General features: G+C 39.6%; 1 protein-coding gene across 1 annotated transcript; it reads left to right on the top strand.

Annotated features, from left to right (window-relative positions):
• The first annotated feature begins 474 nt into the window (after window positions 1–474).
• sult4a1 (sulfotransferase family 4A, member 1) lies at window positions 475–25,912 on the top strand. The gene is made up of 7 exons (XM_041780450.1): window positions 475–811; window positions 7,720–7,850; window positions 9,978–10,058; window positions 10,334–10,460; window positions 11,018–11,112; window positions 16,049–16,187; window positions 21,242–25,912. The coding sequence occupies exons 1-7, from the start codon at window positions 643–645 to the stop codon at window positions 21,352–21,354; spliced, it is 855 nt and encodes a 284-aa protein (XP_041636384.1). The 5' UTR covers window positions 475–642; the 3' UTR covers window positions 21,355–25,912.
• Window positions 25,913–26,118: the final 206 nt, after the last annotated feature.

Here is a 26,118-nt window from a genome sequence, read left to right as displayed (position 1 = left end):
AAGCACAATTAACAAAGACACAAAAACAGCATAAAACAGATTCTGTGAATCTTTAAAGGCATGTAGCCTGTTGTTGGAGATGGTAAATGTCTTATTTTCAACATCTGACATGTCGTTTATGTTCTATTGTAAATTTAATACAGATTTATGATATTTGACAATCATTGCATTGTTTTTATTTACATTTTACACAGAGTCCCAACTTTTTTGAATTGGGGCTGTATGTCTTTCACTCAGTATGATTGCTTTGAGCTAAACACAGAGGGCCGTAAGGGCTACAGGTTTTTAAAAATGTGTCAAAGCATCAACCTGACGTTTTAGGATAAATCTCTCTTGATTCAGTTTATCTCTGTATTCTGTGTTGAAGACTTCCTTGAGCATCTGCGTGCGCACCGAGTCGATATTGGTCCTGATGCTAGGCGTTGTGAGCGCGCATTACGTCACTTCTCTGTCGCGTGATTGGCTGAAGGTCAAGTCAGCATCCTCCACGAGCCTCAGCATCCTGAAGCGAGGCAGTAAGTCATCACCAGCATCCTCCTCTCCATCACCACCATCATCAGAGGATTCGGTCCCCAACATTAGCACCCTGTTCACCTGGCTGTGCGCCTTCTCCTGTCCCTGCTCTGGCGGCTCGTTTCGAGGATGGCGGAGAGCGAGGCAGACACGCCGAGCACGCCGATTGAGTTTGAGAGCAAATACTTCGAGTTTGATGGAGTGCGGCTGCCGCCCTTCTGCAGAGGGAAGATGGAGGAGATCGCCAACTTCTCTCTCAGAAGTAGCGACATCTGGATCGTCACCTACCCAAAGTCAGGTAAAGAAAGCCTCTGCAATGTCAGCGCGTGCACCCGAGAGAGATGAGATTTGCAGCTCTGCTGCAGCGATCTCTGCAGGACTATCAAAGTTTATTCACGTAAATAAACCATCACAATCACTCATGGGTTTTATTTCGAGGGAATCCAGGAAACAGACGGGGTTAAAGTTGAAAATAAAGCCGTGTTTTGAATGTTTCCGCACTATTCTGCAGATTTGATCTCTGTTTTTACGCAGTAGAGGCCTCTCCAAACGCATCATGTTTCATAATCAGATGCAAACTTATTGATTCAAAGTAGATCGATTTGCTGAAAGCATCGGGCCCTCGTTATTTACAGGAGCTCTCAGACGCAGCTAAAGTTGGTGTTTACGTCCTGCAGAGTGTCTGTGGCGCAGCGCTGATGCTGCCCTGCTGTGCGCTGGGTGGGACCGGTCACGTGACCCTGCATGGCTGGTGGGCAGCAGGAGGCGAACAAGCAGAAGAAGACATTAGGCCGGGTTTTAGGTCTTCTTTTAGTGGATTGTCTGGTGGCTTGTTTTGTTTCCAATGAGTGATGAAGTTCATGATCCAAAGGGAAATCCATCTGAGGAAAACCAATTATTAGAATGCTTTATCCACATCATTAGGCCTCATCATCGATTATTCTACTTGGTTATTGTATTTAAGACTGCCTTGGAGTATATGCCAGCTGTCGGAGGGGGTCTGGGATATTAATTCAAACCAATTTGACTCCATGCAAATGATCAGAGTTTTAGGGATGCTCACAGGCCCAGTTCTAGACATTAAGAAATATTGTCTGCTCACTTACTGCCAGACTTAAAAACTGGTTACTGGGGTATTTACAGGGCCTGAGTCAACTTAATAACAAGGCAATGCATACTAATGATGGATGCACATTATGTGTCCTTTAGAAATACCTAAAGTCACAGGCTTGAACTCTAACTCTGTGGATAACTTTACTCATGTTGCAAATGTGTCCAACAACAACAACAATACATCAGAAACATGTCCAAAAGAACCCCAGCAGGGATACCTGCAAAAAGGTAACATCCAAACACAACTAAACACTCTGCCCAAGGGCATGATGGGAAATTATGTCCATATATCCCCCCAGATTTGAAATGGCAGTGGGCAGAGCTCAGATTGACTCGTAGCAGTGTTGAACCAGTGTTAATTTCATCAAATAAAACTATGACTAAAACTATTCGTCGACAAAAACTTGACTAAAGCGAACAAAAGTAGATCTGTGATGACTAAAACTGACAAAAACTAAGTTTAGTTTCTGTCAAAATGACTAAAACTAGTCTAAAATGTCATGTAATTTTTATCAGACGTTCAAAATTTGTGATATTTCTGTGGGTAAATCTGTCAAAATGCAATGCATCTCTTCGGCCTCTCAGCTGTAGAGAGCAGGGACCCCAGGTTTAGCAGAGTGCAGAGAACACACTAACATGATTTGGTACCAGATTTAGGCAAGAAAATAAGTGCCTGGACTTAAAGTAAAGACTAAAATGTGAGGACTTTTTATGGACTAAAACTAGACTAAAATGTTTTGAGTTTCCATTGACTAAACTAGACTACAAAGGGTAGAAATCACTAAGATGTGACTAAAACTGAAAATGCATTTCATTGAAAGACTAAAACAAAAATTAAAAATACTTGCCAAAATTAACACTGTGTTGAACAAACACTACGGGGTCAACGCTGTCAAATAACTCCAACAGAATGCAGTTAAAATTACACTTTTGGAGATAAAATCAACTCTGAAATGTTTAACACTCCAAACATGATAGGTCTATCCTTAACCTGTGGTCATGGGTGAAGCAGTGGGGGGAAAGGGCACTGATTACCCAGGCCCATTCACTTGACTGAAATATATATCAAATAGTGTAAAGTAAAATACTGGGAGGCCCCTGCTTCTCCCTTCAAAACTTTCCAAATGGTTTACCTGTGACACTGCAAGGGAGAACAGAGCCTGGAGGAAAGGAGAAGGTGACCGTAAATTGGATGCTGCCTAAATACTTGAAATCAGGTGGCCAAAAGAAAAAACAGAGAAAGGGTGAAGAGGGAGGGGCATCTCCTAACAAAGCCCTTTTTCAAAGAGAGGTGAGTGCACGTGAGTGTAGAAAGCAGGGCCAGAGATAAGATATGGATTATGGAGGAGAAGATGGCAGGGATATAGGGCAAGATGAGGATGATGGAGGAGATGAAAGCAGGGATAGTAAGGAAGATGAGGATATGGAAGAGAAGAAAGCAGGGATAGAGGAAGATGAGGATGATAGAGAAGAAGATGGCAGGAATAGAAGGTGAGAGTATGACGAAGAAGAAGAATGCAGGGATAGAGCAAGTTGAGGATTATGGAGGAAAACATGGCAGGGATAGAGAGCAAGATGAGGATAATAGAGGAGATGAAAGTAGGGAAAGAAAGCAAGATGAAGATATGGAGGAGAAGAAAGCAGGGATAGAGAGACAGATGAGGATGATGGAGAAGAAGGAAGCAGGAATAGGGCAAGATAAAGTTATGGAGGTGAATATGGCAGAGTGAGAGTAAGATGAGGATGATAGAGGAGAAGAAAGCAGGGTGAGAGCAAGATTTTGATGATAGAGGAGAAGAAAGCAGAGACAGAAAGCGAGATGATGATGGAGGTAAAGAAATCAGGGATTGAGATCAAGATTTGGATGATAGAAGAGAAGAAAGCAGGGACAGAAAGCAGGATGAAGATATGGAGGAGAAGAAAGCAGGGATAGAAGAGATATGATGACAGAGGAGAAGAAAGCAGGGATAGCAAGACAGATGAGGATGATGGAGGAGATATTTCTTGGAGATTGCCCATAGTTTAAAGTTTGGTTTGGATTGTGCATCTGGAAAATCTAAAGATGACGGGCCATGAAGCCCCAGCTTTACGCTGTACTCCTCCATTCAAATTGGGACATCCTACTACATGAAAATGCAGGGTTAGGGCTAAGTGATAGGGGAAAAGAAGATATTGAGATCGATGCATGCGTTGCTGCAGATCCCTGAAGCCTGAGTGCACTCCTCCAAAATCTAAGCAATGTGTTAAACAGCCATAAGTGTTTCTAAAACTGAACACTGGAGCTGAATGTACAAAATAACCTTACACCCACATTCTGCACAAGTCTTACGAAATATAAACAGAGACATGTCTTTGAAAATCTGTTTCTTTTCAATTCCAGATTATGAAAATGTCTCACGAAAAATGACATCTTACCAATAAAAATGATCAAGATAGATAGATAAAGATATCATAGATATCTCCAGGAAGTGATCATCAGGCACAGAACATGTTTGTTGAAGGCTCTGAATGCTTGGCATCGACTCATTTGATCACTGATTAAAGGAGAAAAGACATGAGTCTGGGCGCAGACAGCGAGAAAGATCAGGAATGTTCCCTGACATTTGGAGACCAAGCTACTCAATGAGTGCCATTTTGGTTTCTCTGGAGGTTTCTTCACACAACATTAATGATGTCTGATAAAAATCATGTTGATCTTCATGGTTTCAGACTTGAATGGAGACTAACATTCATTCTTCCAAATATGCTGCATGACATGAAAGGAGCATATGTTTGTCTGCATTTAAAAGCATGACATCATTGGTTATAAAGAGAGTATTTACATCATAAGAATTCTGCAGATTATTCATGAGAGGAATACCCCCCCTTGTTCTGCTGCTCTGCTGTTTCTGGTGCAGGGGGGACTGAAAGCACATGGCAGGACACGATGCTGCAGAGCTGTGATGCCATTGGCTCACATGTGACCATCTTGTCCTATCAGATTTGAAGGTTTCTGTAAACCTAAAGGGGGCAGAGAGTGAGTGTGGGGTCTGCAGTGTGTGATGGCAGCTCTTTATGACTGCTTTGGTATCAAACAGACGCTCCATCATGCCTCTCTGCAGGTGCTGCACCTCTGCACTGTGCAATAAATCACAGAGAGGCATGATGAATCAGAGGAGAGAGGATCCTCTGCTGCTGCTGCATGCTCTGCAAATCAGAGTAATGAATAACAGATGATGTAACTTTGAAGAAGGTAATGTGGCACGGCTCTGCTGTGGCTCTTTGCAGGATATATGTTATATATATTTATATAATTTGGCATTTTTGACAAAAAAATGAAAACAGATTTCTAAAAGTAATGCAAATGAAACAATAATATTTAATGTCAAATAAATTACTTCATAAATATTCACCCCCTCATGTCAATATTTTGTCAATGCTCACAGCTCTGAGTCTGTTGGGATAGGTCTTATCTGGACATCTGGATTTTACTCCTTTCTCTTTTATGCAAAACTGCTCAAGCTCTGACAGTTTGCACTGGGATTGGGTTTTAACAGCCCTTCTCAAGTCCAGTCAAAAATTCTCCATTGGATTGAGATCTTGGCTTTGACACGTCCACTCCAGAACATTCACCTTGTTGTCTTTAAACCATTTCTGTGTAATTTTGGAGGTATTCTTTAGGTTATTTTCTTGCTGGAAAATAAATCTTGTCCCAAGCCGTAGCTTTCTTGCTGAGTTTTCTTACCCACTACCTTTACAAGCCTCCATGGGCGGGGTTAAGAAGCACCCCGCAGCATGATGCTGCCACAACCATGATTCACAGTGGGGATGGTGTGATCAGCCTGTACTGGACCTTTCTTTAGGGCCCAATCTTTTTTACAAATGTGTTAGATCATTAAGAACCCGAAATTTTTCCACACACTTGCCACCTTAATAAAACAAGCGTAGAATATCATAATAAAAGTGTTACCATTGTAACAGACCTTGATTTGGGCCCCTGGTGCCTTTGAGTGGCCACACAATGCAGATTCTTAAGCCCAGTTTTTTCGTCAGATTTGCTTGTTTGCGTCTTCTAACATTTTTATAATTTGCTGTGCTCCAGTTAAAAAATGACCCTTCTCCCACAGTCAGTCCATTGGCCTCTATCATGCCTGTAATGCCTACTTTATGTGTCATGAAAACACTTCCTGTTCCATGGCGTAGTATGCACTGTTGCTTGTGTGATTCACTGAGTTGACATCAATACGATTGATGCAACAAATTTTTAACCTTGCAAAGCAGATGGATACACCCGTTTCCGTGTTTCTCACTGGTGAATCCATCATGCAAAGCTCCCGTCTGAACCGTTTGGGCCAGGTTAGAAAGTGACAGGACCATTTAGCGACGAGGGGCAGTACTTTCGGTTCGGCGGAGTCGTGACATAAGCAAGCAGCAACAAGAGGCCGGTGCAATTATGGCGGAAGACCTTAGTGTGGATGCTGCTAAAGCGCCAGTTTTATCAGAACTTGACAACATTTCTTTGTTAAAAGAAGAACAAAGAACAGCAGTGAGTTTTTTCTTTTCAAAAACAACAAAAGTTGTGTACTGACATGTCTATAGTCACCATGGTTCGCGTTATGCAGTTCTGTCTGGAGTTTACTCCTTGGGTAGGGGCGTAGCTTTGCAGTGGCTACGTCACGTGTTTTGTTGCTCTGATTGGCCCGTAAGGATGTGACGGACAGAACGTTCATCTAATCACCCTCCGAGTTTTTTTTTTTCAAAGGCTCTGCCCTTTCACAGTCGCTGTATATGAGTGGTTTCCAGATGGACATGTGAAACAAATCCATCTGGCATGTCAGGTTAACAAATTTTAGTATGCTGTTGGTAAATTTTCAGCCACATAGGGTTGGATTCATTGGGTTAGTGACAGAACCCAATGAATCCAATCCAAGTGGCAGAAGACATCAGAGCATAGCCAATAGCTGTGTCCAATAATGAGGACAGTGTGTGCAAGAAGTTCCTGAAATGAACGTTTGATAATTCTGCATTTAAATGAATGCCATTCTTGTAACAGGGCTCATTTAATCGTTCAGTCCTTGTTTAGAACATTTATGGCTTTAATTTCAATTCCTACACCATGGTTGATGTGTCACTCATCTACCCAACACAACTGAACCCTTTCATGAAGTCAAAGGCACCATGAGCAGCACCAAATCATCTCCAGGAAACCAACAAGAACCTTCCATAATTCATTTAGTTTCATGGAGAAATTTTAGACAGTCTGAAAATTAACATTTTCTCTTGAGCCAGATTTTATGACGTCAGCACCTGCTGCAGTGAATCAACAAAATCTTTGATATATTCATAAAAAACTAATCATGAAGTGAAACATTTTTCTGCTTAAATGAAGCTTTATTCTTCAGGTTTCACATGACATAACAAGCTCTACACTTCTTGTTTTTGTGAGAGAAGTGTGTGGGATGCCGGGCTCATACAGACCAGTGTGAGTCACAGCAAAGAAGATCAGCATGGACCAAAAAATAACCTGTTATGAGAAAAATTCAGCTTTGAGAAAGGCCAAAACTGAAGCTTTAATTCAGATTACTGAGTAGAACTGAGTAGTTTTGTAAGCCATGAATTGCCATTTAAGGTTTTGTCCACACACTATATTTTCAAAAATATCTTTATCTGCGTTAAAATGCAAAACCACACTGTTAGATGCAGTAAAGAGCCCAGCATGTGAGCAGTACTCTGTCCCTCACTGTGTTGGTAAGCAGCTCACTCATAGACAGCAATGGAGTCCTTGACCATTTCATTTTCAGCACTGTCCCACAAACCTAAATCAGGTCTCGTCTGAAACCACTAACTTTGGGGGCGGGGTTCTTTCGAGTGTTGTATGAAGCAACAGTGACCTCTGTAGTCAGGCGTTTGTGCTGAAAGCAGCTGTTGAAATGGGGTGGGTGTGATTCTTCCAGCTGAATTTTATGATCATGTTAGATCAACTTTGAAGCAACTATTTCAAAGTTTGAAAAGTACCAAACTGTTTTCTAGCATTTTTTTCTTAAAACCACTGTCTTTTGCCTTCTTCGCCACGAATCCCTGATTGTCCCCTTGTCTCTCTCTCTCTCCTTGTAGGCACCAGTCTACTTCAGGAGGTTGTGTATCTCGTGAGTCAGGGAGCAGATCCCGACGAGATCGGCCTCATGAACATCGACGAACAGCTGCCGGTTTTAGAGTATCCTCAACCAGGTCTGGAGATCATCCAGGTATGAAGCTGAAGAGGTAGCATCATCTACGTATGCACAGGGGCTGGTTTTAGAAATGTCAAGCTCTTGGGGCGCGCTGGTAGTTGAGTGGTTAAGGCGCACACCATGTACGGCATGAAAAGGCCCAAAAATAAATATTTAAAAGAAAAAGAAAAGAAGTGTCGAGCTCCCAGGCAAAGACCCAAGCCCATTTAACTAAAGTCAATCATAGTGAGTGAACAAGCATGTCTTTGCTGAGTGGAACTTAGAAAAATAAAAATGGATGCCCATACTGGTGCACTAATCAGACATTTTATTGTTTCAGTATGTCTTTAGTGATAGTTCTCGACTTATCTGTCTGGACCCACCACCGCCTTCTTCATTGCAAATTGTGACCCACATTTCTTCCTTTTTTCAATCATAACCAAATGTTTTAAATAATAAATGGGACAGTTTGAACATGTGATGACATAAAAGATCTGGCAGAACAGAGCAATGGAGACACATCCTTCAAAATGAAACACCTCATTCACTTTTTGACACATATTTTCTTCCAGACCCACTGGAAATGGTTTCGCAGTCCACCTTTGGGTGAGAACCAAGACTACAATGGGAACCACCTAAATACCCTTAGCTTGAAGAATTTTTTGGGGGGGAGTTGGACCTTGCTGTTGGACCATCTATTTTGATGTTGTTTTAATCACTCTTGGTGGTTTATTTACAGTCAAATACACATTTTAATCACTGAAAGTAGTCATAAGTCATATATCTCTTGATGCTCATCTCTGACATTATCTGGCCCCTTGGAGACAGAGGCCCCTGTCAGCGGCCTAAAGGTAAAAAATGCCTACAGTATGTCCATACAGAGGAATAAATTCAGCCCATTAGTTAATATCTTCTTGAATCATCAATTCCCATAAACCAGGATGTTTTCGTTGTTCTGTGTTGGATAAATCTTGAGCTAAAGCCTTGAAAACAAAAAAGGAGGACGGTTGTGAAATCTCAACTGACATTCTGTGGAAAGTTGTCTGAAGTGTGGGTAAAAGTCCCAATGATTTCATCGGAGTTATCTCATGTTGACCCACGTAACACAAAGCATAAACTACACACTGAGACGTTTTTGCAAGACAGAAAATGAAGGATATTAAGAAGTAAAAGTTACAAAATCTCTGCTTCTGTTCGGTTCACTTTGACTCCAGATAGTCAGAAAGTTTGTAAATTCTTTTTTCAGTTTGCAGATGCATTTTTCCCTTTACATAAACCATAAAAATACAATCTTGAAGAGATCACATTTTTAGGGGGAAGATTTGGTTCATTTTAGGCTTTAATGCATTGATTTAGAGAGGAGAGTAAGGACAGAATAGAGAGAGAAACAGTGGGATATGACTCCTGGAAAAGGAGCCACAGGCTAAATTTGAAGCTTGGACAGCAGCAGAGGCCGTTTTAGCATTAGGCAAAGGTAGCCAGTTTCCTGGAGCCTCTTGCAACAAAAGGCTTCAAGATAAAGTCATAACAGTTGTGCACAAGAGATATAAGTCCAAAATTACTTTACTTTCCAAATAGGTTTATTTTGAATGTATCCCTCCCCTGGAGAGGACAACCAGCCTCAATAGCAAGGTCAAGGTCCTGGCTGCTGAGAAGCATCCCCACAGCATGATGCTTACACCACCTTGCTTCCCAGTGGGGATGGTGTGTTTGAGTTGATGTGCAGTGTTTAGTGTCCGCACAACATTGTGTCTTGTCTCATCAGACTAAAGAACTTTTGTCCAATTTACCATGGAGTCTCCAACATACCTTTGAGTTTTCTTCAACAGTGGCTTTCTCTTTGTCACTCTCCCATGAAGATCTGACTGGTGAACCAGGGGATGTTCAGTGCCTTGGATTTTTTTTTTTTGATCCACCCCTTGACTTATACTTCTCAATAACTTTTTCTCTGAGTTTATTGGAGTGTTCTTTTCACCTCATGGTGTAATGGTAGCCAGGAATACTCACTTACCCGTGACTAGACCTTCCAGTGTTTTATGAGAAAGTGACATATTTCCACAAGCCAGAGCTAAAGATGGCATGTATGTTAGTCTTTTCTAACTGATAAGATAAGAAGCAGCAGTCAGAAACAGATTAAAGAACAGACGTCTGTTGTGTTTCCAGGAGCTGACCTCCCCTCGTCTGATCAAAAGCCATCTCCCGTACCGATTCCTCCCTACAGCCATGCACAATGGAGAGGCCAAGGTCAGTCTGCCACACTGCATGCTGCATTGACTATGCACATTTTTGCATATATATTCTGAGGTGGAGCAAAATCCATCCCCAGTTTTATATCGGGTGATTGGTATCAATGGCTGGCCCATGATTTACCTTTTGCAGGACTGGACTTTTCAGGTTTCACTTAAAATCCAAGCTTTATTATCCACCTTTTTCCTGCAGGCTTTGTCTCTGTGCAGAAATAGTTTTCATACAAAAGTATGAAGTAGGACTTACACTTTTCCTTTTTGCTTCTCATCCAGGTGATCTACATGGCTCGTAACCCCAAGGACCTGGTCGTCTCTTACTACCAGTTTCACCGCTCTCTCAGGACCATGAGCTACCGCGGGACCTTCCAGGAGTTCTGCCGTCGCTTCATGAATGACAAACGTGAGTACGAGGGTTACGAGTTGTCTGACCTACAGTGCCTACAGTAAGAATTCACCCCCTTGGATGTTTTACTCTTTTAGTGGTTTTATAAATCAATCATGGTCAATATAATTTAGCTTTTTTGACAAAAAATAAGGTGTTTACTGTGTTTGGTGGCGCACATCACCACAAACACACCACCTCCACTGTAAAGCACAGTGGTGGCAGCATCATGCCATGGGAATGCTTCTTGGCAGCTGGCCCTGGATGGCTTGTAAAGGCAAGCATCTACTAAATACTAACGTGAAGGGGGTGAACATTTATGCAATCACTTATTTTACATTACATGTTTTATTTAGTTGACATCCCTTTGTAATAATCTGTTTCACTTTGCCATTAAAAAAGATCGATTTTATGTCGAAGAGACAAATTATTTTGACCATGAATGATTGATAAAATCAATAAAAAATTAAAATATCCAAGGGGGAATAGAATGAATACTTTCTATTGGCACTCAAGATAACATCAGTTTGGCATGCAGACTTTTCCTACTATCCATCCTTCTCTCTCCTTCCTAGTGGGATATGGTTCCTGGTTTGAACACGTTCAGGAATTTTGGGAACACCGTATGGACTCCAATGTTCTCTTCTTGAAATATGAAGACATGTTCAAGGTATTATCATCACTACCTGCTGCTTTTTAAAGTGTCAAAATAATCACATTTTGAAGATGAGTCACAACCCTTTGAAAATCAAACCCCTCCTCCTTTCGGCTCCTTATTTCACCCTTCACTTTGTCCCTTAATGCCTCTTCCTGCACAATGTGGCACACATGCATATTATCAGCCTTATGTACAGAACTTTCTTATGTAAATGCTCAAAGAAAAAGAACATAACACGCTGAATCAATATCTGCCCTTTGCTTTTGTCAAAGGTCCCTTTTTGACTTTATCAGCTCTTATCACGTTAACGTGACACAAACTCAGTTTCCTGGAAATATGAGAACTGAGAAAGACGATGTCATTCAAAATTTCAGTTAGCCTCTGGTGAGTATAAAACTTCATCACCAAAACAAGCAGCTCTTTACAGTATCCCATTCAGAGAAGATTTACTTCAGATGCTTCATATTTCGGTTATTAAGATTTGTAGAGATCATCTTAACTGAAACAGACATGTTCAGGGAATTACAGATCTGAGAGATGTGTAAACAAAAATATCCCTTGGAGCTAAAAACATCTGAGTAATGAAACACGAGATGTAGCACTTGGCTGCTTGGCAAAGCTTGTTCTATAATCTAGTTTATATATTTTGAGTTCAACAAATTGGGTTCAACAGGGTTGTGTCTACTCTTTTGGGCTTAATCACCATTACACACTAAGACAGAGTAAAGTCCGACTCATGTTGACAGACACTTATCAACTGGCAGCCAATGTCAAGCATAACAGCATTTTTTCAGTCTGGAAATTTTTACCCCTGTTGAAAACATAAGTGGTTTTTGGACCCTCGGAACATCCACTGGGGCTTGTGACAACCCTCCTACCCATGGCCCTAGGCCATGCTTACTCACCACATCCTACCCTTAGTTTGCCCTAAAGAAGTGGACATGCCCTTGGACATCCAGAGCACGACTGGGGTTGTGTCAATCCTTCCTCCTGGCTGATGTTGCCCTTAGGCGGCATACTCGCCATTACATGCCTTACTTCAGCATTAATCTATGGCCCAAACATGCTCAAAAGTTCTGTACATTGACAATGATCAATGTAAGAACCAGGGGAGGCTGAAGGTGGAGGATAATCTACAGTTATTTTTTGCACAGTGCAACCCTGCACCAACCATACTGACACAGTTACACTGTTCCCTTTACATTAGAAGTGAGCATCATAATCAGGCAATACTAACAATTAGTTTATCACTGAAACGAATAAACTGACTGCCTGGGAAAGATAGATATTTACAAAAATATGGAGACGATATTATTAAAAATGCTATAAAAATGTTCAAAAATAGGACAAAGAGGTTTGAAAAAAATCCTATTTTTCATGGAGGTTGGTGGCACAAGACGAGTCTCAAAAGAGTCCCGATGGATGGACGTTACCTGTAACCTTCCTGGACAAAAAGACCAGATTTGTGATGAAATCATAAGCTAAGTTAGTGTTACCAGTGTTATTTCTGTCCACTAAAACTATGACTACAGTTGTAAGTTGAATTTTTCCATGTGAAAGACTAGACTAAGACAAGCTAAAAATAAATCTTTGATGGCAAAAACTCTGACGAAAAGTAGGTTTTGTTTTCATCAAGAGACTACAATGAGACACCTCCACCCCAGCCTCCTCCTCCAACAAGAATAAAGCTTGTTGTACCCTCAAATTCAGATTCAGGCTACTATGGAATAATTGCTTTTGAAGTAATTTTATTGTAACATCATAACTATCTAACCGTACGGGGGTTTCTAGCCATGCACTGCCTGGGAAGTCAAAGCATGCTGCTTGACTAACCCAGGGAGCATCTTTTGAGCAGAGCCTTCTCCACCAAGTAAAACTGTACATCCATTTTAAAATAAAATGTTTAAACGTATGACGAGTGTTCCTGAACATACTTAGCGAAACAAAAGACTTGATGTGTGATTCATCATTGCAAGCGTGCTAGTTGAATGGTATTTAATAAATCTAAAACATGCTTTGCCTTCTTACTCAGCCTCCCACAGCAGCTAGCACAGATTTGTTTTCATGCTGGCTCAGGAGAGTTTTCATCCTTTGTGGGTCAGTAATCTCAGAGCGAACCTTCTCTACAGACAAACGCACCCAGAGCAAACATGACCCTGTGATGAAAACTGATAGCCTTTATGTTTAACTGTCCCTATGGATGATGTATTGTGTACATGGAGCCGTACATCGTGTCCTTACAGCTGTCACAGTTTCACCTTTACACCACTTACAGATTGTGTAAGCAAGGAGGACGGCGTGTTCTCGACAGCGAGGGGTGGAAGCTGCTTGAGGAGGCTGAATCGACGTCTCTGTGTTATTTATGGATCCAGGAAGGAGGAGGTTTATCTGATATATTTGGGGTTTTTACATCTAGAATTTAAGCACTGAAATTACAAAATGAGATTTTTAGTTGAGTACGGGCTGCCATCACGCTATGTCAAGTTATTGCTATTGAAAATCCAAAAATCTGCTGCTGTTGCAGTTTAATTACTTAAAACATTAACTAGCAAAATGCAGGTTGACTTTTATTTTGAATGAACGTTAGACTCCTTACAGGAAATGCCTGAGTTCAGTGCTAGCACTTAACCGCTCATCAAAACAAAACAATAAACATTTTATATTTTTTTTGACAGCAGATCAGTTGAAAATATGTTGGGGGGAAGTTTCAATCAGTCTGTAGTGTAACAAGAAGCTCTTTATTCCAATTCATAGTAAAAAAAACAAAAACAAAAACAAAAAAAAAATCAGGGACTTTTCTTGGGATAGCACAAGCAGGGGACGAATCTCTAAAAACAGGACCTGCCCGAAAAATCGGGGACATCTGGTCGGCCCAGTCTAAGGCTAAAGCTCATGGAGCTCATAGATGTCTATCAAAATGAAGCTATGAAGCTAACGTTAGCTACGTAAGTGACATAGTTATGTTATCTATGTATCCTATGTAGCTACATTAGCTTTTGCTATGCTTGCCAAAGCTTACATTTCTAAAGCTAACTTAGCTGCATTTGCTTATGGAGTAATGCTAATCATGTAACTAGCATAGCTTTGTTAGCTTGCCAAAGCTAATGAAGTTGAAGCAAAATGGAACTTTTACTTCTGGATAATACGTTAGCTACGTTAACTACATAAGTGACATAGTTATGTTATCTATGTATCTTATGTAGCTACATTAGCTTTTGCTATGCTTGCCAAAGCTTACATTTCTAAAGCTAACTTAGCTGCATTTGCTTATGGAGTAATGCTAATCATGTAGCTAGTATAGCTTTGTTAGCTTTTGCTAAAGCTAATGAAGCTGAAGAAAAACAGGACCTTTACTTCTGGATTAGATGTTAGCTACATAAGTGACATAGTTATGTTATCTATGTATCTTATGTAGCTACATTAGGTTTTGCTATGCTTGCCAAAGCTTATATTGCTAAAGCTAACTTAGCTGAGTTGGCTTATGTAGTGATGTTAATTACTTAGCTAGTGTAGCTGTGTTAGCTTTAGCTAAATGTAATAAAGCTGAAGCAGAATGGAACTTTTAGTTTTGGATTAGATATAAGCTACATTAGCTACATAAGTGACATAGTTATGTTATCTATGTATCTTATGTAGCCACATTAGCTTTTGCTATGCTTGCCAAAGCTTACATTTCTAAAGCTAACTTAGCTGCGTTTGCTTGTGGAGTACTGCTAATCATGTAGCTAGCATAGCTTTGTTAGCTTTTGCTAAAGCTAATTAAGCTGAAGCAAAACAGGACCTTTACTTCTAGATTAAACGTTAGCTACATAAGTGACATAGTTATGTTATCTATGTATCTTATGTAGCTACATTAGCTTTTTCTACATTTGCCAAAGCTTACATTTCTAAAACTAACTTAGCTGCATTGGCTTATGTAGTAATGTTAATCACTTAGCTATTGTAGCTTTGTTAGCTTTAGCTAAAGCTAGTGAAGCTGAAGCAAAATGGGACTTTTACTTCAGGATTAGACGTTAGCTACATTAGCTACATAAGTGACATAGCTATCTATGTATCTTTTGTAGCTACATTAGCTTTTGCTATGCTTGCCAAAACTTACATTTCTAAAGCTACCTTTGCTGTGTTTGCTTGTGGAGTAATGCTAATCATGTAGCTAGCATAGCTTTGTTAGCTTTTGCTAAAGCTAATGAAGCTGAGGCAAAACAGGACCTTTACTTCTGGATTAGACCTCTTACCTCTTTCTGTAATGTTTGCTGTGTGGTTATTGCATGAATGTAACTGCCAGACTTTGTTTATGAATGAAATTTGATTAAAAACAAAAATATCTAAAACCGCAATGATGTTGTACCGGCAAATTACAGCTTTTTCGTGCACTTCAAGTTCTGGCTGGGACGTCTCTGACTTTAGTGATTTAGATGGTGTCTCTGTGCTTTATAGAGTCCAACGGGACAAAAACATACAGTTTGAATAAATGTACATGTTTTTCTGTGGTTGGTTTTGAAGACATGGATGACATAATGTCTGCTGCTGTAGCTCCATGTAGTGGTCAATTTCAGCTGCAACTATCTTAAAATCCTTTTGCTCTCAATGCCTCAGGTTACATGACTGAAAGCTATGAATACTTTACATCTTTATTATAACCATGAAAATACCAGATTGCTACATAAAGAGACATCAGCTGCACGCTCTGTCATCCACGCTCCCCTGTTCATCCTTTTTTTTCTCAACATTGGAGGCGTTATGTTTTAGGCTGTCTGTCCATCAATTCATCCATCTGGACCATTCTTGTGAATACAATATCTCAAGAACGCTTCGGATTTTGTCAAATTTTGCACATAAGTTCATCCTTACTCAGGGATTAAGTGATTTGATTCTTGTGGTCAAAGGTCAAAGTTCATGGTCAAAGTTTTGGCTGAATTTACACACTGTGTGTCATTTTACTCTGCAGGATCTTGGAAATCTTGTTGAGCAGCTAGCTCGGTTCTTGGGTGTTTCCTGTGACAAGTCTCAGCTAGAGGGCATGGTGGAGAGCTGCAACCAGCTGATCGAGCAATGCGGCAACTCTGAGGCGCTGTCCATCTGCAGGGGTGAGTAAAAGTAGAAAAACCCCTACTCTTCTGGTCAAATTCAGCTGCATATTTCTGGCTCCAGGGCCTCCTGGGGACTGGGTAAAAGGTCTTTGTTGACGCTGCGTATGACACTGTGGAGTCAAAGCATTACATCAAATTATATCCCAATCATTACATCTGACCTTTCCTCTCCAGTTTTATTAGATGAGTCCCATGATCAGGCTTTAATTTCTCCATTTTATTGAGAATGACATCACATGTGATGATCTCCAAATGGCTAAATCTTCAAAGCTCCAAATAAGTCAGCCGAATATATGTATAAATTGATTTAAAGTGTACTAAAGGTCATCAAACCTCATTTCTCTGTACTGTTTTTGCCTTTTGATCATCATAAATTTGCTGTTTTGTTTACTCATACAGCTTTTAAACTAATAAAGCCCCAGATTTGACATTTAACTTGTTTATTATATAAAATAAGCAAACTATCTCCTGCCTTTACAAATGCTGAAGGAAGGCTATCATCCAAAGCTCCAATATGTAGAATGTTTGCACTGAAATGCTTATATTAATTAATGAAACATGACTGTGTCCTTTTAAAGATGTTGGTGACAGATGTTAATTAGGGAGAAAAGCTGTTAAAATGGTGCTGCAGGCCAACATGACTAAATACTCGGTTTTCAGCTGAACAGTGGTCTCAGAGTTTAGTTACCCTCTGTAACATGTCTTACATAATGTGTTTAAAAACTACAGGGGTCAGTAAGCTTGTACATGTGATCTCTTTGGGGTCATTGACCTTTAGAAGTGAACAGTACGGATTCTTAAAGAAGTAAAGAACATTAGATGGAAACTTTGTAGCAGTAGTTCTTTTTACATTTTGGTTGTTTTCATGTGATCTTGAGAAATTTGCACATTAGCAAGGAGAAATCAGCTTTGTTACCCCAAGATCATAGGATAGATAAGTCCAGATCTGGAGGAAAACAAGCTGGATTTAGTTTTTAGTTTTTAGTAACCACTGCACGGTCATAGCCAAGCAATGAAATATATTATGTTGTTTTAAGTAGAAAAGGGTTGAAGAGGAGGTTGTACTCCACTTTTACTCGACAGCAAACTGGATTTTATTTCCCTTTAAACACAACAAAACAAACACAACACCATCAGCTCAGTCTTAGTCAGCATTCTAAACCCCAGAGGCCTCACAGAGAGCTGAGCTGCTGATTCAGACGAGGCACATTTACTACACGAGACGCTGTTTGTGCATCACTTTGCAACGCCAGAGGGCTCATATTAAATCATTTACAATCAAACCCACATTTTTCATGACTAAAATGGCACCAAATAGTTAAGGATGTACCCTTTGGTTTTACTACTTTCTAACATGAAGGCCTAAACTGCCACATTGACATATGTATTCAGCCCTTTACTCAGTGCTTAGTTGAAGCACCTTTGGCAGCGATTACAGTTGCAAGTCTTTCTGAATATGACGCCACGAGCTTTGCACCGCTGGATTGGGTTTTTTTTTCTGCTGTTCCTCTTTGCAAATCCTCTTATGCTCAGTCAGGTTGGATGGGGACCGCCATTTTCAGGTCTCTCCAGAGATGTTCCAGAGGGTTCAAGTCACGGCTCTGGCTGGGCCACTCACAGAATTGTGACGACAGCCACTCCTGTGTTGTCTTGGCTATGTGCTTAGGGTCAGTGTCATGTTGGAAGGTGAACCTTCAACCCAGTCTGAGGTCCTGAGTGCTGCAGAACAGGTTTTCATAGAGGATACCCCTTTACTTTGCTCCATTCAGCTTCCCTTCAACTCTGACCAGTCTCCCAGTCCCTGCCCTCTGAAAAACACCCCCACGGCATGATGCTGCCACCACCATGCTTCACTGTTGGCACGGTATTGGGCCGCTGATAAGTGGTGACTGGTTTCCTAAAATTGAGGCCGAATAAAATAAACACAATAAAACTGAAAAAAATGAATACTCTCTGAATGCACTGTATATGGTGGACATTTATATTTTTACTGGCCACAAATAGTAGTAGTTTTTTTACACAATGTATAAGTGATCCCTTGCAAATTTAAATTGGATTGTCTAAATTTATATATTTTTTAAATCATATTGAAAAAACAAACAAACATGCCACTTGCATTGATACAACCTAAAATATTGAAAAATAAATGTGAAAAATGACTCATTCTGGCATAATTTAATGATAAAGTTTCCATTTGCAGCAGTGGATACCATTTTTGCATATCATTCATTTTAATCCATGTAACTTCATTTTTGGAGTATTAAACTTATTATGTCATTGTTCTATTTATGATTCTTAAAATCTAGTTTTTATGTTTATAAATGCTGATTTTTTTTCCCCACAAATCAACAAACCATTTCATTTTGAGGCTGCATTTCCACCAAAACACTTCAATTAATTTATTTTATTTCTTTTATACCAAATTTACCATTCAGCCTTTTCTGTTTTTTTTATTTTTTATTTTTATTTTTTGCATATTTAAGTCACATTACAACATGATAATGTCTGACACCCATTTAGAGGTGATTATAGCACCACCTTGTGGCTACCTGCACTACCTGCACCATAGATTCCTTTGTAAATGCAGATAGCTTTATCTGTTTTATACAATTTTTCCTGCATGCTCTTTTACATCCTTTTTTATGTTAATCTTTTCATGTGTTTTTGTTTTCTTCATGTGTGACAGCTGTTTGGTTTAGTTCTTATTGCCCTCCATGTTTGGTTTTGATGTTTTTTTAGTTTCTGTCATCTGTTTATTTCTGTTTTCCATCGTTTCTTTTCCTTTTAGTGCATGAAGTCTGACGTCTGCCCTGCTTTAAGATAAACTCACAGTCCACAGACTCTGTCTCATTCATCACAGCAGGTGAGTCACTGCTGCATCGCTCTGCAGCTGATCATGTTCAGTATTAGGACCAAAATAAAGGCTTTCATCATGGTCTTCATGCTTTAGTGGTGCACATTACTAACCTTCTGTTAAAGCTGCAGTCATTCGAGAAGAACAGGAAAGAGCATCTTTAGACCGCTTGTAGGCGTGCCGTTCCACAGAGTTGGCTGGGCCCCTGCCAAACCCAGAGAATGAGTCATGATTTATTGACAGTATCGGTGCATGTGTGTTGGACCAGTAGCATTGGTGCTAGCATCCTGGCTAACAGTTACTTTATTTTGAAGCTGAAAAGTGTGTCAAGCTATTACTGGGTTCAAAGGTCGTAATTATTCATTATTTTCACCAGTTTTAACCACTTTTTCTGCCCATTTTTGTTGGCCACTTTACATCATATTTCTTTTTACCCTTTTTCTAAGATTTTTTTTCCTGCCCATTTTTGCCACCTTCTACCAGTTTGCATGTGTTAACACATTTTTGCCACTCTTCACCCATTTTTGCCTGTTTCAATCCACTTATGCCACTCATTTATCCTAATTCCCTATAACTACTGCTTTTATGCCTTTTTCTCCGTTTGTTTTAACCCTTATCACCACTTTTCCAGCACATTTATGCCATTTTTAAGGCATTTTTTCCCTCTTTTAACCAGTTTTTTGCTACTTTAAAGATTCAATTTCACTCTCTTTCTGCCCATTCCTTCCCTTCATCATAATCGTCAATTTTTACACCATTGTCTGCAATTGTTTTGTAGACATTTGTTTTGTTCCTGCACATTTTTGCTATTTTCAACAGTTTTTTTTTGCAAAAATTTTAGCCAGTTTTTCCTACTTGTAAGACCCAAATTACTATCCTTTGTCTTTTGACTATTTTTTGCCTCTGGTAAACATTTTTTGCCACTTTTTACTATATTTACTACTTTAATGCTCCAATTTCACCACATTTTCTACCCATTTTTGCCTAAAGCAACTTATTTTTCCACTTTTTAACCATTGTTGCTCTTTAAATCTAATTTTGCCACTTATTTATCCCATTTCACCTGTGTTTTGACCCATAATTACCAGTTTTTACACCATTGTCTGCAAATGTTTTAACCCTTTCCACCATAGTTCCTGCACATTTTTGCCACTTTCAACCTGTTTTATTTTTTATTTTTTGCTTGATTTTAACCAGTTTTTGCTGCTTGTAAAATCCAACTCACTGTCTTTTGTGGCTATTTTTGCCTCTGGTAACTCATGTTTGCCTCTTTCATCTATTTTGCCCCCATTTAATCATATTTTTCCACCTTTTCTGCCCATAACTGTCATTTTTGCCTAATTCTTTGCCACTATTAATACTTTACACCACTTTTTATGCCAGTTTTTGCCAATTTTAACTTCATTTCACTATTTGTACCACTGTAACCAAAATTTTTGCCACTTGTCACCACTTCTTTCTGCCTGATTTTTGTCACTTTCTGCTTACTTTTTTTTTTGTTGCCATTTTTACCCATTTCAGTTCTGTTTTAAGAAAAGGCATTCACATGATGAAGAAAGCTATATACAGTGCTTAACAAATTTATTAGACCACCCTAACCCTAACCAAAGTAAGGTTTATGCCACAGCTGCCCTAAATTAACAGCATTGGTAATTACCAAAATTATTTTTTATGTTTCTGCAATGGTTAATACACCAATATGTAGAAGCTCTTTAACCCAAATCATATTTTTAATGCTAAAATAGAATTATTATTGTTATCCATGAATTTTCAAATTTTCTGATTTACAAAAAACCGAAAAAATAGTAAACACATTATTATTTCTTGATTAATATGTCAAATTATAGTTATTTACTTGCATTCCTGAACAGAAAAATGAGTTTTAGTGGTTGAATGTTATGCTTGATTCATTTCTGACTTCTCAGAGAAGCCCAGTGAGCCGGCTCAAAGGTGAATTCAGTTTGAAATTCCTCATTCCTGTTCAAAATGGTAAAACTTGAAGAGCTCACTGAGAATGAAAGAGTCCGCATTAAAGCACTTCATGATGCTGGATGATCTCTGAGACAAATATGACAGGTGGTTTAATAAATTTGTTAAGCACTGTACTATGGCACTATGGACTCTTTCTCCTAATATAAGCAGTTGTGTTGCTTTAAAATGTGGCTCAGCTGGTTCCTTCCTCTCTCTGTGCCTGCAGGTCGCGTCGGTCTGTGGAAAGACGTTTTCACCGTCTCCATGAACGACAAGTTTGACGCCGTGTACAGACAGAAGATGGGAAAGTCTGACCTGATGTTCGACTTCGCCCTGTGAGGATCCATCTTCACCTTTCCTCACCCCTCCTCCTCCTCCTCCACCGATCTACTTCAGAACATCGACGATCGCACACCTTCTGCCAAAAACTCACAATCGTACATCCTCACTGAGTTCACTCTGACAACAGGATCACATGACAAGACTTTACCCAGAATGCATCTGTGTGAAAACAGCTCATCAGACACCATACCTGAGTGGATAGAGTGAGAGTAATCCAGTTTAAACCAAACCTCCCCAAAGCCCCCTCCCTCTACGTGTTTCCTCTGTAAACGACAGGGTTTGACCAATATCGCATTAGGAAGGCTGATTTAATCCTGATGAACCAAAGAACGGGTCCATATTTATGTTTAAATCCCACAGCGTGCTCATTATCAGGGACTGAAACTAATGCTAATACATTGGTGACACTTTACCGTAGAGTACAATGAAACTGGAACGGTTGAAGAATAACTAACTAGGTTAGACTGGTTCAGTTATTAGAAACTACTCAGTATGATGATCAAGTGAAAGCTAGCAGTGACTTTACAAAATTCAATGGTGAGTTACTCACTATCTACACAGTTAACGAGCACTTAAGTCCTGATTTATTACCAAATAACAATACAACAATTATAATACTGTGTCGAAGGCACGAATGTTTCGTACTGTGCTAAATCCACCAAAGTTGATTCTCCATTGACTAGAAACCACGCCAATTTTTGGTACTTTATTGTAAAGTGTTACCGATATTTATGAATGAAAAAGACAGAAAATCACAAGTTGACACATCAGGAGAGGGAAGAAAACAACAAAGTAATTTGTTCATATTTCTTTTGTTGTATTTCTCCCTTTATGTCAAGTCAAATATCAGTTGAAGGTCGAGAGCATCCGCAGTCATCAGGTGAAGTCAAACCCAAATATATGAATACAGGTGCATCTCAAAAAGTTAGAACCTCATGTCCAAGTTCAATTTATGTATTCTAGATTCACCTCATACAACTTAGTCATGATATTCAAATTTTTTTCTGATGCACCTGTATAATCCTTAAATCCACCCAGAGAGAGACTGTTGTGTGTTTGTTGGTTAAGTGCTGCAGACTCCATCGCCAAAGTGCGTACGAACGTTCGTGTGTTTGAGAAACACACAGGAAAAGAGAGATAGGTAAAACAAAGTATGCACCAGAGTCCCTAAGCTGATTTAAAATCAATGAAATGCTTTTATAAATCTATAAAAGCCTAGATAGTCTACTATACAGCTATGTTTAAATAAGCAGAGTTCCTAGAGGTAGATGTAGGATTAGATTTCACTAAAGAGGCCAAAAATCAAACAGTCTGATGTGTGACCTGCTCTGTAGTGTAAAAGTTTATATCATCAGAATTATTAATTGATTTAAAGATGCTTTAATATCAAATTATAAATCAGGATAATTGATTCCTGAAAAGCTGGCATTTTATTTGCTATCTTGTGTCCAAGCATGGAGGTTACACTGCCATCAGCTGTGGCTGTTTTGGCAATTAACGCCTATCACCCTCTAGTGGTGGAAACAAGCAACCACAGCTTGATTACAAAGATTTAAAGCCTGTCTGAATGAAATTCAAGACAAAGCCCCTTTGTTTTTTATCATTTTATTCTCTCTTTTAGGGTTAAATAAGAATGAATAGATAAAATCTGATGCTTCAGGGTGACTCATGGGCAAACATGCATGTTACCCTGAGGAAATATCAACGCCTGTGAAGCTCTACTAAGATGTGATCGCTGCAGGTTTAACACAATGGAGGCAGATAAATCTGCATTAAGTCATATGTTAATGGAGGTGATATACAAAGGCAATTGCACAAGCAGAAGAAGCTTAAAGCTCCTATGAAGACCTTTGTCAAGAAGTTAACACATTATAAACAGGAAATAAAAATACTGGATTAAGAAAAACTACATTGACAAGCTTGTAGCAGCAACAGGAAGCTAAAAACAGATTAATATACTGGGACAAATGGGAATTTCCTGCACATGGGCATTAAAACCCCTGTTTTAGCAGCCTGTCACAGCTTAAAGCATTTAAAAACACTTCACCGTGTGAGGGACAACACTGATGGAGGATCCAGGCCCACCATGGTCGAGTCTTTTTCATTTTTTTTACCTTAAGAAGAGTATTTAAAAAATGGATATACTGGCAACACACCAGTATATTGATTTGGTACATCCCATATAAGCTTTGTTTCAGACTGGGTGTGTGGTGGCTGCGTAGCAGCTGCAACATTTGCATGTTCACAAGTCAAGGTTTCCAGACTGCCTTCATGGGCGTCTCATCTTAAGAATAGCAGGCTGGTCTGTTTTTACTGTGAGCTGCATGTCTAAAATAGAAAGGATCATGATAAACAGAGCTGTATTTAGCAGATATGTACAACAGGGTTTTTCCTGTATGCAGAATTACAAGGGAAAGCAAATTTCGGGAGTTCCCTGCCAAAAAGACAGAAAGTTTCCTAAATTTCCAAGATTTTCTTCCCTGCTGAAGAAAACATGACATGGACGAATGCTTGTCTTTATGTGCAAGATGATGAACGCACTTGTTCCTCTCAGCTTAATGCCATAGGATTGGTGTATGTAAGGGCAGTGCCCCTAGATAACATGCACCCGCTTCCACTGCCTCCCTCTGTTATGGGCGTTATGGGCGTGATGCTCCCACAAACCCCATTTAATAAGACAGAGAGAGGCGGTGGTAAACGATGTGAAGCAACAGCTTAACTCAAGTCAGTGATCATTGGTATTTGTTAGATATTTCATAATCCTCCAGTCAGAAGCTAGAGCTGCAGTTTCATTTAATCCATTTATCAAAAAGTTATATCAAACAAAGAGGAATAAGCAGGATGTTAATCCTCTTACAATGTAAACTTATCACAGAAAGGGTTGACAGTCAGTGTTTTATTATGGACATGAAATTTAACATCTATTAAAGAGAGGGTAGGAAAAAAGGGTTTTTTAAGGTAATAACACTTTTTGAGGACATCTAAAATCTTTACCAGGAGGTCAGACCAGTTGGAAATGATAGTTTTCCAGTCAAATTGGAATCGCTGCATCTCTGGTTGAAGTACTACAAGAGCTCAAGCTTGTTTAAAGAGGAAAACATATTTCAAAGATTTAGCCTCTTCATTTTGCTCTCAAAGTGCACTTTATTGATGCATTTATAAGGAATTTGAGAAATGTTATTAATTAAAAACTTACAGTGCCCCCAAACCCTCCAGCAAATTTTGGGCCTCTAGCTCAATTTGAGCCAGGAAAAACCCTGGCATATGCCCTAGTGATGGGAAATACATCTATTTTTAGTGATCCGGGTCATTCAGCTCAGCTCAGTAAGAAAAGCTGACTCTTTCAGCTCCCAAACGACTCGCTATGTTTATACTTCACTTATGTTTGATTTTTTTGATCAATGAAAATTCACGTCATTATTTTTCAAAATGTGCTGTTTCCTGAAAATACACTGTGGGTCAGACAAAATTATATAAACGTTCATGTGAAAGAGTCGGCTCTTTGTACCGGCTCGTTCACGAACACATCACTAATATGTCTACATCAGTAGAACGTGCCACTGGCAAAACGTGTCTGTTCAATAAAGTTGTTATGCTGGAGCGTTCTGTTTCCACATCAGTAGAATATGTGACAGGGAATATAAACAGCACAAGTGTATTTCCAGTTTGAACTTTTCAGAGTAACAGCCTGGTTTAGCATTTCTGTGGAGAAACTCCCCTCGTTTATAGAGACTGCTTTTATTCTGAAGTTCCCCCGGCTCAGCTGAGCAGTAAGTCAAGCTGCTTGTAGGGAGATTTATTGAGGTAAAACTGATGAAGAAAGACAGTATGAAGGTGGTGATGGCACAAACACAAGCGGACATGCGCTGCAGATGTCACACTGCAAGCATGCACCCAGTCTGAAAAGAGTTTGAGAGAGTGCATCCATCGAAATGCACATTTGATGGCTGATTTTTATTATCATTACTATCATACCTGCCTGCTGTCTTACATCTAGATGTTTTGCATCAAGCCGCCCCCTGCTGGCTGTTAGAAAGAATGCACATTTAAGATATTTGCACATGTCTTAACTTTATCAGGACACATCCACTTCTTTCTGTGGTTGAAATGAGTGAAAAATAACAACAAAACTCTTGATTTTCCTCTTCTGTTTCTGTGCTCTCTTGTAAACTTTGGGTGTTTTTGCTGCAGGAGAGGAGAGAGCTGAGTATTCAGACATAACCAGCATTAACTACTCAGCCAATCACAGACATCAACTTGAGACGTCACTTACAAACACTCCTCCTTCTCTTCCTCTTCCTCAGTAGATTCCTGTCCTCCAGGCTGGTGCGTGCGCTCTTCAGACACTCGTGAATGTCTTTATTGTGTGGATGTAAACGACAACACTCGTCACGCGGCCTCTTTTACAGCTCCTCCTCATTGTTCTCTCTTTTCTCTGCGTCACTCTGTTTACAGCCGTTGGCAGGGCTCCTCCGTCCATCTCCTCTTTATGTTTGAGGTTGTTTTTTTTTTAATACATGCCTGCCTCCGTTTCCTGGGCGTCTTGTGTTTTACATGCTTTGCTCGCTGGTTTATTAATAAAGTTGTGTCTTCAGGCAATACTCAAAGAGTGTCTTCTCTTTATTTGAACTCTTCAGTGTCTTCAGTCCTGGTTGCTACTAAAAAGTGTTTTAAAGTACAGCTTTAAGATGGAACGAAACAACTCCTTTGATTTTGCAGACAATCCTGGTTGGCAGGGGATTTCGGGAACTACATATCTGT

Source organism: Cheilinus undulatus, linkage group 23, assembly GCF_018320785.1.
Source record: "Cheilinus undulatus linkage group 23, ASM1832078v1, whole genome shotgun sequence".
Classification (NCBI taxonomy): Eukaryota; Metazoa; Chordata; class Actinopteri; order Labriformes; family Labridae; genus Cheilinus; species Cheilinus undulatus.
Note: the sequence above shows the minus strand (reverse complement) of the source record. Positions and strands in the feature narration are given on the sequence as shown.